The 16,850-nt window shown below is 35.1% G+C and overlaps 1 protein-coding gene across 1 annotated transcript; it reads left to right on the top strand.

Annotated features, from left to right (window-relative positions):
• Positions 1-791: 791 nt before the first annotated feature.
• LOC126704455 (extra-large guanine nucleotide-binding protein 3-like) lies at positions 792-16,522 on the top strand. Its single transcript, XM_050403491.1, has 8 exons — positions 792-1,980; positions 2,062-2,199; positions 4,488-4,592; positions 4,706-4,891; positions 7,974-8,148; positions 10,273-10,508; positions 15,235-15,404; positions 15,511-16,522. Exons 1-8 carry the CDS (start codon positions 949-951, stop codon positions 16,091-16,093), a joined length of 2,625 nt encoding a protein of 874 aa, XP_050259448.1. The 5' UTR covers positions 792-948; the 3' UTR covers positions 16,094-16,522.
• The last annotated feature ends 328 nt before the right edge of the window (positions 16,523-16,850 follow it).

The following is a 16,850-nucleotide window of genomic DNA, read 5'->3' on the forward strand; positions in this document are numbered from 1 at the left end:
TATAGTTGATTAAAATTCGACAAAATGAAGCAATGGGAATTTTAACCCAATCATTGAGAATGCCTCACCGAACCTCGTTGACATATTCAAAATGTAAAAAAAAGATTTAAAACGTGAGACGGACAATGGGACACCCTGGACTTGAAGAGCGTTTCTGAGAGAGCTGGGACAATCAAAAACACCTCCAATTATTAACTTCCTTGCTTACAGCCTGTCTCGTTGTGCTCGACCTTAAGCACCAGCAAAATTATTATTGGTTTTTTTTTGGACAAACAAATATTTAACTATTTTTTCGAATGTAGACAGAATATCAAGTTATTATTAAAAAAGATTCTATAAAAGTGGCTCAAAATGTTAATAAGAGATTTTGAATTTAAAATCTTTTACAAGTGATAAGACTCTAGTGTATTTTTGAGTGTATTAACTTAGTGTTCTTTTCTCTCATATTAACCGGATAAATTTTATAACAGAAATTAATTAGAGAGAGCATCACGTTATTGTACAACTCGAAGGCAGAATTTTAACCACAAACCTCTTAAACTAGAACCAGAACAAAAGAATTGAGTTAACTGAACAACCACAAAGTGAATTGAGTTAACTGAACACCAACACCCCCAATGTTTATGAATTCTAGTAATCCGAATTTACGGCATAGCAGTTACTTGCTTCAAGTCCAAGGAACCCTTCAAATCTAACGGAATCTTAACCCTTCAAACCGTACTTGACTGACGTCTTCCGTTAGTCTGTCAACTCTGTTTACTTTTCCGCCCCACTCTCTCTCACACACACACACACACACACACTGCAGCACGCAGAGGAAGAAGCCATTTCCACCAACTCAACTCTCTCTCTCTCTCTCTCTCTCGTGACAGAAAAAAGGAAAATCTTTTCATTGATTTTTTTTTTCCTAGTTCAACTGTCGCGAACTTTTCTCGGGAACCAAACAAGATGGCGTCAGAGTCATCAGCAACAGAAGATGATGGAAAAGCTTGGGAAGATGCTCTGAGAAAGATGCTACCAGCAGGTGCGCCATTGCCAGACGAAGAGCACCTCGATTACTCAATAGCCGTCGAATACCAGGGCCCTCCGGTTCCTTACCAAGTCCCTAAGGTTGATCCCCTTGACCTCGATTCCATTCCTGTTCTCTCTTCTACGGTCTCTACTGTTTCGGACCTTTCCTTGATCCCGGTCGCCATGCCGATCCATCCGAAGCACAACAGGTTCAATCGAATCAGAAATGGAAATGGAAATGGATTTGGAGTAGGAGGTTATAGCAGGGAGCTCAAAACTCCCGAAGAAAGACATAGATTCTCTCCTGCTTCTGCTTCGGCTTCAAGAACTCAATTCGAGCTACAGAGCAGCAACGAAGAAGTACAGGAATTCACGAACGGAATCAGAGAGGTTGAAGACTCGGAGGAGCCAAACGTGAACGGAGAAGGAAAACGAGCTCCGGTGGTGACATTCAACACGCCAAGGGATTCGGAGGAGGACGAATCGGACGCGTACTCTAGCGCCGCCGAATTCCCTTTAGGATCGCGAGGCGAGAAGGAGAAATGGTGGTCAAGGAAGCGAGGAGTGTGTTGTAGGTGTGGGAAAGGGAATAGGTTGAAAGAGAGAGAGCTGTGTGTGGTTTGTGATGCTAAGTACTGTAGTAACTGTGTGTTAAAGGCGATGGGGTCGATGCCGGAGGGGAGAAAGTGTGTGAGTTGTATTGGTCAGCCGATTGATGAGGCGAGGCGAGGCGGGTTGGGAAAGAGTTCAAGGATTTTGACAAAGGTTTGTAGTCCATTGGAGGTTAAGCAGATAATGAAGGCAGAGAGGGAGTGTGCCTCCAACCAATTGAGGCCGGAACAGTTGGTTGTGAATGGGAGGCAGTTGCGGCAGGAGGAATTGGCGGAGATTCTCGGGTGTTCTATGGCGCCGCAGAAGTTGAAGCCCGGGAAGTATTGGTATGATAAGGATTCTGGCCTTTGGGGAAAGGTGAATATGTTACTTTTTTTGTTTTCTTTGTTATTTAGTTCATTCATGTTTGTGTTTTTATGCTTTCAATTTGGATTGCAGGAGGGGGAGAAGCCTGATCGGATAATAAGTTCCAAATTGAATGTTGGGGGTAAGCTTAAGCAGACTGCGAGTAATGGGAGCACCAAAGTTTACATTAATGGCCGTGAGATCACCAAGATTGAGCTCAGAGTGTTGAAGGTATGTAACTCCACAGCTTCCTGATTTGGTACAATTTATTTTCAGTATCTTGAAAATGGGATTGTTTGAAAAAGCTATATGAAAAAAAATGAAGTTTGAAAGAACTGTACTTTGGGAAAGTGTGATTTGGTAATGCAATACCAGAATTTTTGTTACAATAGAGTCATTCATTTAGAATATAGACCAAATGTCTGGCCATGTGGAGTCCCGTCCGTTATCATGAATATTGTTAAAACAGATTCATACAGATGCATCAAAAGTGCTAATCATATCACATGGTAATAAGGAACAGCCGTACCTTTAAGGGTTTTCATACCACTTACTAGATGGAGTTGTTTCATTTTATAATATGAGAAAGCTCATCCATAACTTAACTCCCGACACTATTTGGTCAGCTTGGAATCCATACCTTTTGATTTAGTCCTACCCCTTGAGAATTTGTTGTTACCACTTCCAGCTGTTTTACTGTGTTGGCCTTTTTGGGTATGAGTTGTAAATAGTTGTTGCATCTTAGGGGCTTAAAAACATGCAAAAGTTACTTATCAAACCCCCAAAAAAGAAAAAAAAGAAAAAGCAAAAGTTCAAGTTTTTCGAGAGTTAGTAGAACAATGCCATGAGATACATTTGTTCCAATCCCAATGTCAACAAACCTAATGTGAGAGGTTACTTATAAAAAAAAAAAAAAAAAAAAACCTAATATGAGAGGTTTAAAGGTCAAGGAATTCAGAAGACCAAAGGGTCAATGTGGAACAATTGGAAAATTTACTTGGAAAATACTTAGCAAATCAGGTTGACTTGCGTTACTTACCAAAAAAGGGACTTGAATTTCTTTGTGGAAGTAATCTTGCCTTGAGAGTGGCATAAAGGGGAATTTATAGTGTTTGACATAGATGTCAGAGGCGAAGTCATATCTGAAAGATGCTACTTGTAATAACTTATTAAAGTTGTGATTAACAATTTTCAGTTGCCACTAGATTATGTTTGGTAGGGAAAGCCTTAAAAGTCCAGCCAATGACCATTTGCCCCCATCTTTTTCCTTAGGTTACTCTGAGAGAGAGAGAGAGAGAGAGATCCAAACACATTCCCATAGGGAACATTAGAATATCAAAGCGAATTCATATGAAGCGTTATCTGCCTTTTGACAAGTTTTAAAATTGCAAATTAAACCAATCTACAAGAATATTAAAGTCAAACTCCGTAAGTGCTCTCTGCAACTAGGTACATTAATTTTTCTCATGATTTGTTTGGAATCAGTAAGAAGTCCATATGCTTGCATTCATCATCTCCTTTTCCAATTGACAAGCTTGATACCATTTGTCAGTTTTCTGCACTTCCATTTATAAGCAAGGGCATATGCACTTCATTAAATCAGGACTTCTACCACTGTTAATATGTTACCTGAATCTCTCTGCTACGTCTCCCATATAATCTGGATGATTCATAGGAAAATAGATGTCAGTTTCTTCATAAATTTTCTGTAAATCACCATTTTGATCATTTAAACCAGCAGATCAATGCGTATGGAGGGGCACTTAGAGCCATATGCTGTAAATAAGGGTCTCTCTCTGTCTTCTTGAGAGTATTCAATATTATAAAATATGTTACAAATTAAGGGGGCAAACTTGCAAGTTTCTGTTTATATCTATGGGCCATTTTATATTCACTGGAAGTTCATGACATATATAACACAAAATATAAGGTCTATTTGCAGAACTTACTTATAATAAAAGAAGGGCTATTTGTGGAATCATGTTGAAATTTTATAACTTTGTCTTTTCCTCTTTCTGTTCGTTCCAGTTTGATTCCATCCTTGTATACTGCTATGTGGAGCTTTAATAATTTTTTAGTAATCCGGAATTTATGATGCATATTTGCTGATTTGTGAGTTATTCTTTTTTATTTATATATATATATATATATATATTTTTTTTTTTTGTGAGTTATGCTTTTCCTCCTCCTGTATTTTAAATCTATCCCGCTTCTAATCTCGACTGGCTCTTAAAGTTGTACTCGTTTCACCCAAGTATATATTGTAAATAATTTCCTTATATGTCTGATAAATTCAAGCTATCATTCATATTTCCCAACTGCGAAATCTGTCAAAGCTGATTATACAATAGTCTAATGTAAAACCCCCCTTTTTTTTCCTTTTATAAAATTTATTGGAGATTTAAGTGCTCTTTGTTGAAGTAGTTTCTTGATATCTTCTTGGTGGATACAATTCTGCTTAAGCTTTGGTGTTATTGCCTTTTAAACTTGATTTTGAGTGTTTTTGATTTTCATTTCAGCTGGCCAATGTACAGTGCCCCCGGGATACCCATTTTTGGGTGTATGATGATGGAACTTATGAGGAAGAAGGTCAAAATAACATAAAGGGGAATATATGGGGAAAGGTTCTCTCATATCCATGAATAATATATATCTCTTGTCAGGTTCAAGTTTCAAATTCAAGAAATGGATTTGAGTTGGTTTTTTATACAGTTGCAGTTTGGTTTTTGGTAGGCAGGCGTCCACTCGTTTCATTTGCTCGTTACTTTCATTGCCTGTTCCACCTGGTAATCCTCATGAGGTGAAAGAAGATCCAGCCGTTATTTCAGGTAGGTCTGTGCCTGAATATTTGGAGCAGGGAAGAATTCAGAAACTTATGTTATTTGGGTTGGAAGGATCTGGAACTGGCACCATCTTCAAGCAGGTATATTACATATATTACTGCTTTCAGGAATAAATGGGGAAAAAAGTACTGCTTTTGTGCTAACTTTAAGATTATGTATGTGATAAAATTTGTTCACATATTTTTCCTTTGGTGCTGATGTTAATATGCATATTAATTTTTAATGATTCCATTCTTTCATGTCTCAAGCTTCCCCACCCCCCACCACACAACCCCCCCCCCCCCCCCCCCGCTGGGTCTGCACAGGAACACACAATACCCCAAAAAAAAAAAGGTCTAATTAGGCACTTGTGAGTGTTGTTTCGTACTTTCCATTCTATTTTTATTCCTCACAGACATGCTTTTTAAAGTGATTGTTTCTTAAAATATAGGTATTGGTTGAAATAAGTCAAGAATTCATTATTTGATAATTATATTGACGCAACTAAATCAAAAACCATACCAGTTTTCTGGCTATGGAGTAAAGGATGGAAAAAAGTACTATTTACCTACAATTTGCCCTCATGGTTATGTACAGTTTTTCTTATTTTGGCATTCTTTTTTTTTTTTTTCTTTTTTTTTTTTTTTAATTTTAAAAATTTAAAAATTTGAGTTTGTCTTTGTTACCTTTTAATTATACAAATTCCATGCAAAAGGGTAGTGGATTTGTTAGATTGCTGGAAAGGAAGGTTTGGAAACTATCATAATAGGAGCATATGGGAGGCAATCCCTTCATGTATCATGCAGTGTGTTAGGAGTTGGAGAGAGAAATGCTTGATGCTTTGAAAATTGTGAGTCCTTGGTTTTGGATTTGAAAATGGTGGAAAATGTGGTACTAAAGACATTATGACTATAGCTACATAGCTACCATGGGCTTTCTTTTTATGACTTACTTGAAGTACAAGATATTATTACGTTTTCTTAATTTGTACTTATTTTTTTATGTTGGCATATCTCATGTATACTTCCTGTGTACTTGGGTTTCCCTTAGCACTTATTTAATAAAATTATTTTATATAAAAAAAAGGACTAATAAGATCTTAATATATTTGGAATGAAGTGAAAATATATTGAGATGCTTTGAATTAAAAGAATGGATGGTTAACATATTTAAAATGACAATATAATTTTAACTCAAATGCAATATTTATAATTTATACTTTTCTAGGAAAATATTAGAGAAAATTTATGAATGGTTCAATCGTGCCTTTTAGGGAAGCAGTTATGGAGTTTCACTCAGGAGGATGACCATCTATGGAGGTAGTTGGTGGTTGTAAATATGGGGCATGAAGCAGGCCTTGGACTTTGAATCTAGTCCTCATTACACATGATTTGGGGCTTTGGAAGGCTATTAGAGGAGGGTGAAACTTTTTCAAGATATTTTGGAGTCAAAGTGGGGATGGTAGAAGAATTAGGTTTGCTTGGTTTACTGATAGACATCTGGCATCTTTATTTCTAGAGTTATTCCAGTTAGCTGTCAACAAAGACTACGTTGATCACTTGCTTTTGCATTCTCCAGTCGCAAGGGAGATATGGGATGATATATTTGTAATCTCGAGTTTAATGGGTAAGAAATGTCCTTTGATTTTGGTGACGAAGACTGTATTCTATCAGGAAAAGGGCCTTGAATTTGGTATCAGTGAGTCTGATGTGGCAGATTTGGAGGACGAGGAATAGGACCTGTAAGGGGCAAGAGTTTTCTCTAGAGATATTGCAATCTCATCTTATAGCGTCTCTTTTCTTTTGGATGTCTTGGATGAAGGCAGACCAACACCTGTTATTTTATAGATTCATTGGATTCTTGATCTAGAGGGGAACTTATGGGTAAAAACCCAATATACTATGTTTGTCCCCTTTGTATTTTATTACCATTTTTTATGAATAGAAATGATTATACTTGTGTATATATACATGTGTGTGTGTGTGTTTTATATACAAGGTTGTCACAATAACTATAAAAAAAGGGTCATATTCTATTCCATTGTTCCTATGAAACATCTGATATGGAAGATAAGAATCCTCTCTTTCCTCTTACTTTTCCATCCTTCTTCCAAACCAAGTCTTGGATTATTCTAAAATGGACATGCATTTGACAAGCCTATTGGCAATCAAAAAGTATTTCTCTTTAACAGAGGGTAAGAAAAGAAAAGAGATATTGGAGATTGTGTACTCTTCAACAATTTGTTTATGTGGTAGTGATATTTTGTTGGGCATACATGTGGATGAAGTCCCACATTGAATAATAATGAGAAGAGTGAATAATATAAACATAGATGGACCCAAACTCATAGGTTTAAGCTTTTGGGTTAAGTGGTGTTCCTATGTGTTATTTTAACCTCTAAATTGGACTTTCCCCATGGTGTTCAGCAGAGCCCGTGGTGGTGTGAGGCAAGGTGGTAAGGTGTTCAAGGTCTCTTCTGCAGTTGGAGCGGGGCCAGAGCAAGCCTAAAAGGCCCACAAAAACAATATTAGAAAAAGGCCCAACAAAGATGTAATGCTAATGTTGCAAGATCAGGGTATGGTGTGAGACCCATGAACATGGAAATGCAGGTCGGTTCCCATGTATGAGCATGTTGGGTTGACATGTGGTTCTCATGGATGGTGTACAAGAGACCCATGTATGACGTGCTAGTGAATGAAAAAGCTTGTAAGGCAAGGGGGAGCTGGTAGGACTTGAAGACTCATGTGGGGGAGATTTTTGGGTATATACATTTGAGTGAAGTCCCACATTGAATGATAATGAGAAACACAAGTGATTAATATAACATAGTTGGGCCCAAACTCAAAGGCTCAAGCTTTTGGGTTAAGTGGTGTCGCTATGTTTTATATTATCCTCTCAATTGCAGTCTGCCCAACATATTCTTTGATTCTCTCTTTGGTAGAAGTGATTGAAAAAGGAGGGATGAAGTGGGGATGAAGGAGAAATTGGGAGGAAGTTATCTTCTCCTTATGAGAGGAGGTTATCTTCTCCTCATGTAGTTTAGCAAAATGTTGATCTGCTTTGCTATCTAAATATTTGATTGTTCAAGTCAATTGCATGATTTCTTTGCATAGCACTAATTCATTTTTTAATCTTTATTATATTTCTTTTAATGCTCAGAATTTCTGTTCTTTTCATGAACAGGCCAAGTTTTTGTATGGGTACTTCACTCCAGAAGAGAAGCAGAATATCAAGCTGATGATTCAAAGCAATATGTACAAGTATCTTGGTATATTACTTGAGGGCCGAGAGCAATTTGAAGAGGAAGTATTGATGGAGAAAACAACTACTTCTTTGAAGACTGAAGAGTCTGCCCCAGGTCTAAATTTTACTTTGTGACTCATTTCATGTCCATTTTACGGTGGAGATATTGTTCGTTGATTAAGTCAAAGCATCACTCACTCTCATGTGATTTCTTTTTTGGTGCCCTTCATGCTCTGTCCTTTTCAGATTCAAGATCCTTATGGTTGCTTTAAATTATATATTTTACATAGCATAGGAAATTATATTTTGTTCATTGCTCTATAAGAAAGCTTTTTGGAGCAAACAGATTTGTTCCTTTCTCTATTCAGATGGCATAAGTTGAGAATAGCTAAACAAGCAAAGAATGGTACATTGTTTTAACATCCAAAAAATTTATAATGGCATCTCCTCTAAATCATAAACAAGGGAAAAAGAAAAGGAGGGGGGGTGGGGGGTGGGGGGTGTTACACCTAGCCATTTTATTTTAGGCTCCCTTCTACCACATTTGACTGCTTTAACTTGAATTAAATTGTCACTAATGCATCAAGTTTCATTTGGTAGACTGGAATCTGGAACACTCTCCTAACAAGTATGGTGGATTGGGGGTTAGGGAATTGACCACTTTTAACCAAGCTTTGCTTGGTAAGTGGTTATGCATTTTATTGAGGATGATTGTCTTTGAAGACTAGTTATTGGTGTAAAATATAGCAAAGCTAGGGGTGATTGAATTTTTAAAGAGGTAAGGAAACCTTATGGGTGTAGTCCTTGGAGAGGTATTAGAGGGGTTGGGAGGAATTTGCTGCTTTCCTTTTTTTTTTTCTTTTTTTTTTTTGTTTTTTTGTGGTAAGGGATGGTCAGAGAATCTGATTTTGACATGATTTGCAGTGCGGAGAACTGGCTTTGAAGAATTTACTTCTTGATTTTTTTGATAGCTAAGAATAAAGATGCTTGTCTTCTTGGGCTCTAGGGGGATGATAGGTATGTTTTTGGAATCATGGATTCTTTGAGCTTTCCTGTATTGGAGTTGGAACTGGTTGATTTTTGTATGCACTTGTTGTGCTCCAATATTTCAGTTGCTGGTGGAATTGATTGTATGAGATGGAAGTTGAACCATAATGGAAAATTTATGGTTGTCTCTTACAATGAAGCCTTAAAAGGATCTAAGAAATTTCCTTGGAAGAGTATTTGGTGTTAACACATTTTATTTCCCATAAAAAAACAAGAGTATTTGGTGTAGCAAAGTCCCTAAAAAAAGTGTTTTGCTTCTTTTTTTCTTAATGTAATATTAACCTTGTAAATTGGTGTTGAAGAGCCTTGTACCTTAACTAGTTGGCACCTCTTGGTGTTTCCAATACATCCAAGTTTCAAATCTTCCCTCCCCTGTTGCGACTATAAAAAAGAAAGAAGAAAAAAACCTTGTAAATTGGTGTTGGTTGTCTGTGTAATATTGAATCCATTGATAAACTATTGCTACACTGCTATTTTGCAAGTGAATTATGGTCTTTTGTAGTTTCTGCCTTTGGAAGTTTTTGGGTGATGCCATAGAAGGTGATAAATATCTACCTCAGTTTCCAATGGTTTTTTGGTCAGCATAAAAATACCAATGGAATGTGACTTCCATTTGCTGTATATGGACCTACTGAAAGACACTGACTTGTTTGGTTCAAAATTAAGCAACACTCAAATCCTAGTTCCAGGTTAGTAAGTATAGTTGGTGAGGTTCTAAAATGACCGGTCAATATAAAAAGGTTACGAAAAGGATAATTTCTCAAAGTATACCTTGGACCTACTGAAAGAGACCGGCATCTGAGGTGCAAAATAAGTAAGATTCACGTCAAGTGTCAGGTTAAGTAATTATGATTGTGAACCTGATGATCCAAGAAGATATAGGAGACTGGGTGGGAAGATGATATCTGACTTAGTGACAAAGTTTTTGATATATCAATTTTTTTCTGTTTCAGACCTTCATTCTTGGTGTTAAAGACTGTTGGAGTTAGCTTGATATGATCTCAGTTTTATGTCTAACATGTCATAAATTTAATGGAAGCTCTTGATACCTTACTCTTTGTTCTTGATGTCAAAGAAGTCCTCTATATATTGAAATGAAAATAAATAAAGGTTACATGTACCTAGAAGTTTTATGGCTCTTTGGGAAGAATGAACTAAGCAGTTAACTGTGTTATGAATTTACGTGAAACAGGACCTGATGAAAGCAATGCATGCATCTATTCAATCAACCAAAGGTTCAAGCATTTTTCTGATTGGTTACTGGATATTGTGGCTACGGGAGACTTGGATACTTTCTTCCCAGCTGCTACACGTGAATATGCTCCAATTGTAGATGAAGTTTGGAGGGATCCTGCCATTCAGGAAACATTCAAGAGAAGAGAGGAATTGCATTGTCTTCCTGATGTTGCTAAATATTTCTTAGATCGGGTATGCCTCAACTATGTTTTCTTCACTTGTTTTTCTGTGAAGCATATACCAGTTAATTCGGGATGTTTCTGTTGCATTCTCCTGGCTTTTTCTATGCTCCACTAATAGATACTTAGGCAGCCTCTATTTTTTCCTTCTTTGCATTTCTGTTTGCAGTTAATTCATTGCTAAAGTCAATTCTTTTATGTCTTTCTTTTCTCATTTTGATTTGTCATGTTTCCTTGATCACATAGAATTAAATTAGTGCCATGCACGGATTAATAAGAAAAATCATATGTAAACTAAGAAGATATTTCAATGATATAATTGAAATTGGACAATAAAATAGATAATAAAAATAAAAGAACAAAATTATTTTATGTTACTTGGTAAAAACATATAGTAAAAAACAAATTTTTATTAAAATAAAAATTATAAATGTTATTACTATAATAAAGAAGAAACTCCTTTTATAAATTTCGTGAAGATTTTGGTATATAGTTTAATATATTTATTTTAGATTTCTTGAAACTTTGATTAGAGTTTTAATTAGAGCAAGCTATGTTAATAAATTTAATATACTTATAGTGCATCAAATAGTGAAAGTACATCATACAGTGTGTAGCTCTTAAATTGAGCTACATAGTGCAAGTGCATCAAATAGTGAAAGTACATCATACATTGTGTAGCTCTTAAATTGAGCTTCATAGTGCAAGCCCGATGCGTAAGACTCAACTTTTAATTAAAAAAAAAAAAACTATGGGTAGATAATTGAAATAATATAAAATAAATTATGAAGATTCTCTTAAATATTTAGAGACTTTGGGTTAAGCGGAGTAGTTTTTCTAAATTTCACTAAACTCTAGCTCAACACTTTCACTTCAAGCAAACTATGTTAATAATTCTAATTTACTTATGATACTCTATATGTCAAAAGCATGTTGTACCACATCTAACACTAGTATTGAGCCACTTGGTGGAACTACAATTTGGAGGATGCAATATTTGTTGTCTATTATTACATCGGAAGATGCACAACTTAATTTATAACCATATGTAAATTAAAGAAAGTATTTCAATCATGGAATTAATATTGAATAATAAAATAGATACTAAAAATAAAAAACAAAAATGACTTAAATTTACATGACGAAAGTAAAATGTGTAAGGCCAAGTTTTTATAAAAAATCAAAAAATTATTTTGATTATAAAATACTTTAACATCAATAATGAAGCTCTTTATAAATTTATTGAAATGTTTTTAGAATTTGGTTTTAATTGGATAGTATTTTATATTTTTTAAAGAACTTTGGTGATAGAGTTGCAGCAGAAACTCTTTTACTTATAAAAAAAATAAAATTTGGTTATAGAGTTTCACGTGAAGTAAATTATGTTAAAAATTTTGATGTGAATATAATGAGTTGCATGGTGAATGTATATCATATAATTTGTAATACTTATATTGAGTCACATAGTGTAAGTATAACATATAAAAACCAACTTATATTATTATAATAATAAAAATTATGGTAGATTGTTAAAATAATATAAAATAAATAATGATATATATATATTTTTTTGTATTTCTAGAATCTTTGATTGTAGAATTTTAAGCGCCATGGTATTTTTTAAACCTTTTGATGTATTTAAATTGAATCACAGTACATAAGGAGAAACAATGAAAAAAAAAAAAGCAATAAAAAAAGGATAGGCATCCACTTGACACAATCATATGGTATAGAACACAATTTTTATTTTATAGTATATAATATGATTTTTTTGGACATGAACCTATATAATACATAATTTTATCGTGAATTTTTTGGTGGCAATAACTATTATAATATAATTTCACGACTTTCATTTAGTGCATCTGGTCTTATAATTTTACATGGAAGGATTTTTTTTTTTTTTTTGGTTGTGTGTGTGTTTATAGGGACAGAGTAAAATTACGCTTGCCCTCCTTAACAATATCATTGATCATTTTAAAGGCCATTAAAAAATTTATAGATCTAAAATCTAAAACAAAATTAACAAGCCCAAAAAAATTGGCCCAAGATTAAAAATTACCAATAGTAAAACTAAAAAAAATTAAACTCAATCAGCCAATTTTACCCAAAACAAACAACTCGGAACTTCAAAATGTTGAGTTCCCTTCTCATAAATGATTGCATTATAATCTATTAAGAAACACTGATTTTGTGCTTTTGTCTTTGTTGACAGTTTGTTAATACTAAATGGATCCTTATTTGGAGTTTCATAATGATTTTCCCCCTAACTCTATGTCTTGGCTCCATCCCTGTGTGTTTAGAAAGGATTTAGACACAACTTATGTGAATAATGTTACCTTTAGTTAATATTGGCATATTTAAGGTGTTAATTGAAACGAGTTAAAAAGTTTACGATTTTAGTTGAAACATTTTAAAAGTTAAGGCTTGATTTGAAGCAATTGCAAATTATAGGGATTTTTGTAATTTACCCAAGTCCTAATAAAAGGTAACCACTTGATGCAAGAAGAGTATAGCCATTTAGCACAATTACGGATTCTTGGACCTAGCTTATATATATATATATATATATATAATATTGCAGATTCCAGTGCAGCTTGTTAAAGTTTCATAGCTTTCCTGAATTGGTTTTTCTCCTAATCATTTTTTACTTTGTCTCTCATGTGATGCAAATGTGATGAACTTAAAAAGTCGTCCTTTATAATATAGTCTGTGATCAAATTGCATCTCTTTTCCTCATAAACAAGAGACAAAGGATGAGGTCTTAGGTTCATTTTTATATGGCGCATGAGTTTTTTGTTTACACGTTAGGAAAAAACTATTTTTCATTGAAAGAAAAAATACTAAAGCATATTTGGCGAGGGTGTGGTTATCTCTGAAGACAGGTTATTAGCATAAAGTATGGAGAAGCCAGGGGACAGTGGACTTTATAGTCAATGAGAAGTACCTGGAGATGTAATGTACTGAGTAGTAAGGGTGGGTTCAGAGATGTTGTCAGGTTTCATACTTGTTGTGGCTGGGGATGGTAGAAGAGTACATTTTTGACATGATGCGTGGTGTAGAGACTGGATTTTGTTTTGAAGAACATTGTTCCAGTTTGCACTTGATAGTAGAAGACAGATTCTTTTGTGCACTCTTATTTGAATTTTATGGAAGATGTTTGGGGGGGGGGGGGGGGGGGGGTGTGTTTGGGGACCCATTCGTGGAACTGTCATTTGGTTTGTGCTTGGCATGATTTGCAAAAGTTATGGTCTTTCATGTCCTGTTTCTAGGTGATTGATCTGCTTTTTGGTTCCTTTGGGGATTTTTGTACCTTATATTCCTTCATTGTCAAATAATTAGGAACAGTTTTAGATTTCATTGTTTTTCAAAATTGCAATTACTAGTTTTGGCCAGGAAATCAGGCTAACTACATAAGACTCTGGCAACATAATATATTTAGAATTAATTATAGTCATAAAAATTGTTAATGATATATATTATTAGTGATGAAGATAGCTTAATAAGTCTGTTGGCATTATGGTTGAAAGTGAGGTACATGCCATTTGGTTTAGGGTTCAAAGTGTGCTCATGTTGACATTTCTCATCATTTTGTTTAATTTGGCCAGTATACGTACATATACACATCATATGTGTGTGTATATTGTTTAATAGACAGATTGATGTAAACATGGCATTAGCTTAGTGCCTTTAGCAATTAGCCACATGGGCCAGGTTCAGGTTGTATGTTGACAATATGTCAATATCATGAACCAATTGATTCACTAAAACTATTCCCGTTTGATGCTTTTCTGGCGGGTTGAAGAGCACAAACCAAAATAGGCCCTAGAAAGTCAATTGGTTAACGACCAATTGGCAGGGTTTAGGGTTTAGGTGATACAGACCAATGAGTTCTAATGCCAAAATTGATGCAAGACAAATCAAAAAAGATGCAAAAAAATTGAAGGAAAAAAAGAAAAAAACCTAGGAATACCTAAGCTTGCTTGGAGTCAACACTATTTAAGAAAGAACAATCTAGTAAGAACCTAGGGTTGGATGGAGTTGGTGCCAAACCCTTGGATAAGCTCCAAGAGAAATTTTGTTCATCATAAACTTGCCTCCCTAGGAGAACAATAGCAAACTTATTTTACTAGTAAAGTTAAACCCTAATTCTAATGAACCTATAAAAATACAATTGAGTTTAAACAAAGCTAAATTAAAATAAAATTTCCTTCATGCTTCCCACATCATTAGGGCTAGGGAAAAAAAGTGTGCTGTAAAAGCAAAGAGGCAGCTTATCTTACCTAGTAATTGAAAATTTGTAGAAAGGATTTAGCAATAATTTCTATGTTGGAATTACAGATTCATACATACTATAATATATATTGTAAATATCTTAATTTAGGATGCTCTAAGCCTTAGCATGTAACCAGATTACTGTATTTTGATGTAATCAAACTAGACTATTTTATCAGGTTACATCTGTCATAACATTTATATTTTGGTTTGTCATGGAAATCAATAGATTGGATAAGGTTCTTCTCTCTCATGCCTCCAGATGAGGCAATTGCTTTCGATCTGATTTTTAGTTTTTATTTTTTATTTATTATCTATGTTATGGTCTAGGATGTGTGGTTCCTCTCACCAATTGACTAAGATGATTTAATGAAAGTTGAGCATGCTTGAATTGCCTCATTTTTCTTTGTTCACACAACTAGTTTTTAATATCTCAATTGACATTACTGTTTTTCTATTTACAGGTTATAGAGATATCAAGCAATGAGTATGAACCTTCAGACAAGGACATTTTATTTGCAGAGGGAGTCACCCAGAGCAATGGTCTTGCCTTCATGGAATTCTCATTTGATGACAGAAGCCCCATGTCTGAGACATACAATGAGAACTTCGAATGCGCACCTCCCTTAACTAAGTAAAACCTCCATTCTTTTCTCCTACTACATATTGTTGCATCTGTTTGTACAAATTTTCTTGCAGTGCTAAAACTACTTTCTATTGTCTCCTCTTTTGGGTCACAGATACCAACTAATTCGCATAAATTCTAAGGGACTGCATGATGGTTGCAAATGGTTGGAAATGTTTGAAGACGTGAGGGCAGTGATATTTTGTGTTTCCTTGAGCGACTATGATCAGATGTGGGCCCATGGTACTGGTCCTTTTCATAATAAAATGCTTGCAAGCAGAGATTTGTTTGAGAGTTTGGTGAGGCACCCTTGTTTCAAAGACACCCCTTTTGTGCTCCTGCTGAACAAATACGATGCCTTTGAAAACAAGATAAACCAGGTTCCTTTGTCAACTTGTGAATGGTTCAGAGACTTCAGCCCTGTGAAGCCTCATCACAATAGTCAGTCCCTGGCACATCAGGCATACTACTACGTGGCAGTCAAATTTAAGGAGCTATATACTTCCATAAGCGGGCGGAAGTTATTCGCGTGCCAGACACGAGGTTGGGAGCGTACATCAGTTGATGAGGCATTCAAGTATATAAGGGAGGTCCTCAAGTGGGATGAAGAAAAGGATGAAAATATGTATGGAATTGCTGGAGATGATTCATTTTACAGTACAGAAATGAGTTCCTCTCCATATATTAGGCAGGAATGAATCTCTTTTTTGTTTAGCTTGGGTGAGCCAGCAGTTTGAAATGAATGAACGAGGACCTACTTTCCATTTCCCATACTTTTTGCTGCTCTGAATAATTGGTAGATATTTAGTGCTTAACATGACATGATGGAGTAAAGGAAGTGAGGTCCATATGGCTGTAAATGTGCTGTGAGCTGGTAAGTTCAGGATTGTTGAGTACTTCAAAATTAACTTGATCTGATTTGCAAGATTGTAAATTTTTGGCATAATTTGCTTGCCTGTATAGTATAGATTGTTCAACATGAATAAGTTTTCCTAAGTAAATTTGTTATATTTGTTGTAAATGAAGAAATTCCCTTTTCTCATTACACCTTCATTCTGGAACTCACCAACAATAAATTTCAATGATATGCTTGGCAACTCACCTTTGAGTTGTCTTATTGGACTGGATGAGATATATTTTTGGTTTTTGTAAAGTATAGTTATATTATTACAAATGTTAAACTCGGCTTAGTTATGTATGTTCAAAAATTTTGAGAGCCGGTGAAAGTGAAGCCAAGCCATGCTTGAAGTTTATCTTATCTCAATTTTGTACCCAATGCAAAAGAATTGCTTTTATGGTGTCTATGAGAGGTTGTTGGTATGTAGCCTTACCTCAATTTTGGAGAGGCCAATTGCTGAACCTGAACTGAGACACAGCATGGGTGGAGGGCAATTGTCATCATATAGGTCTAACCTCTCTATTTCTTAATAGATTACCACATGAAATCAGTTGTAT

This window comes from Quercus robur, chromosome 10 (genome assembly GCF_932294415.1).
Source record: "Quercus robur chromosome 10, dhQueRobu3.1, whole genome shotgun sequence".
NCBI classification, from domain to species: Eukaryota; Viridiplantae; Streptophyta; class Magnoliopsida; order Fagales; family Fagaceae; genus Quercus; species Quercus robur.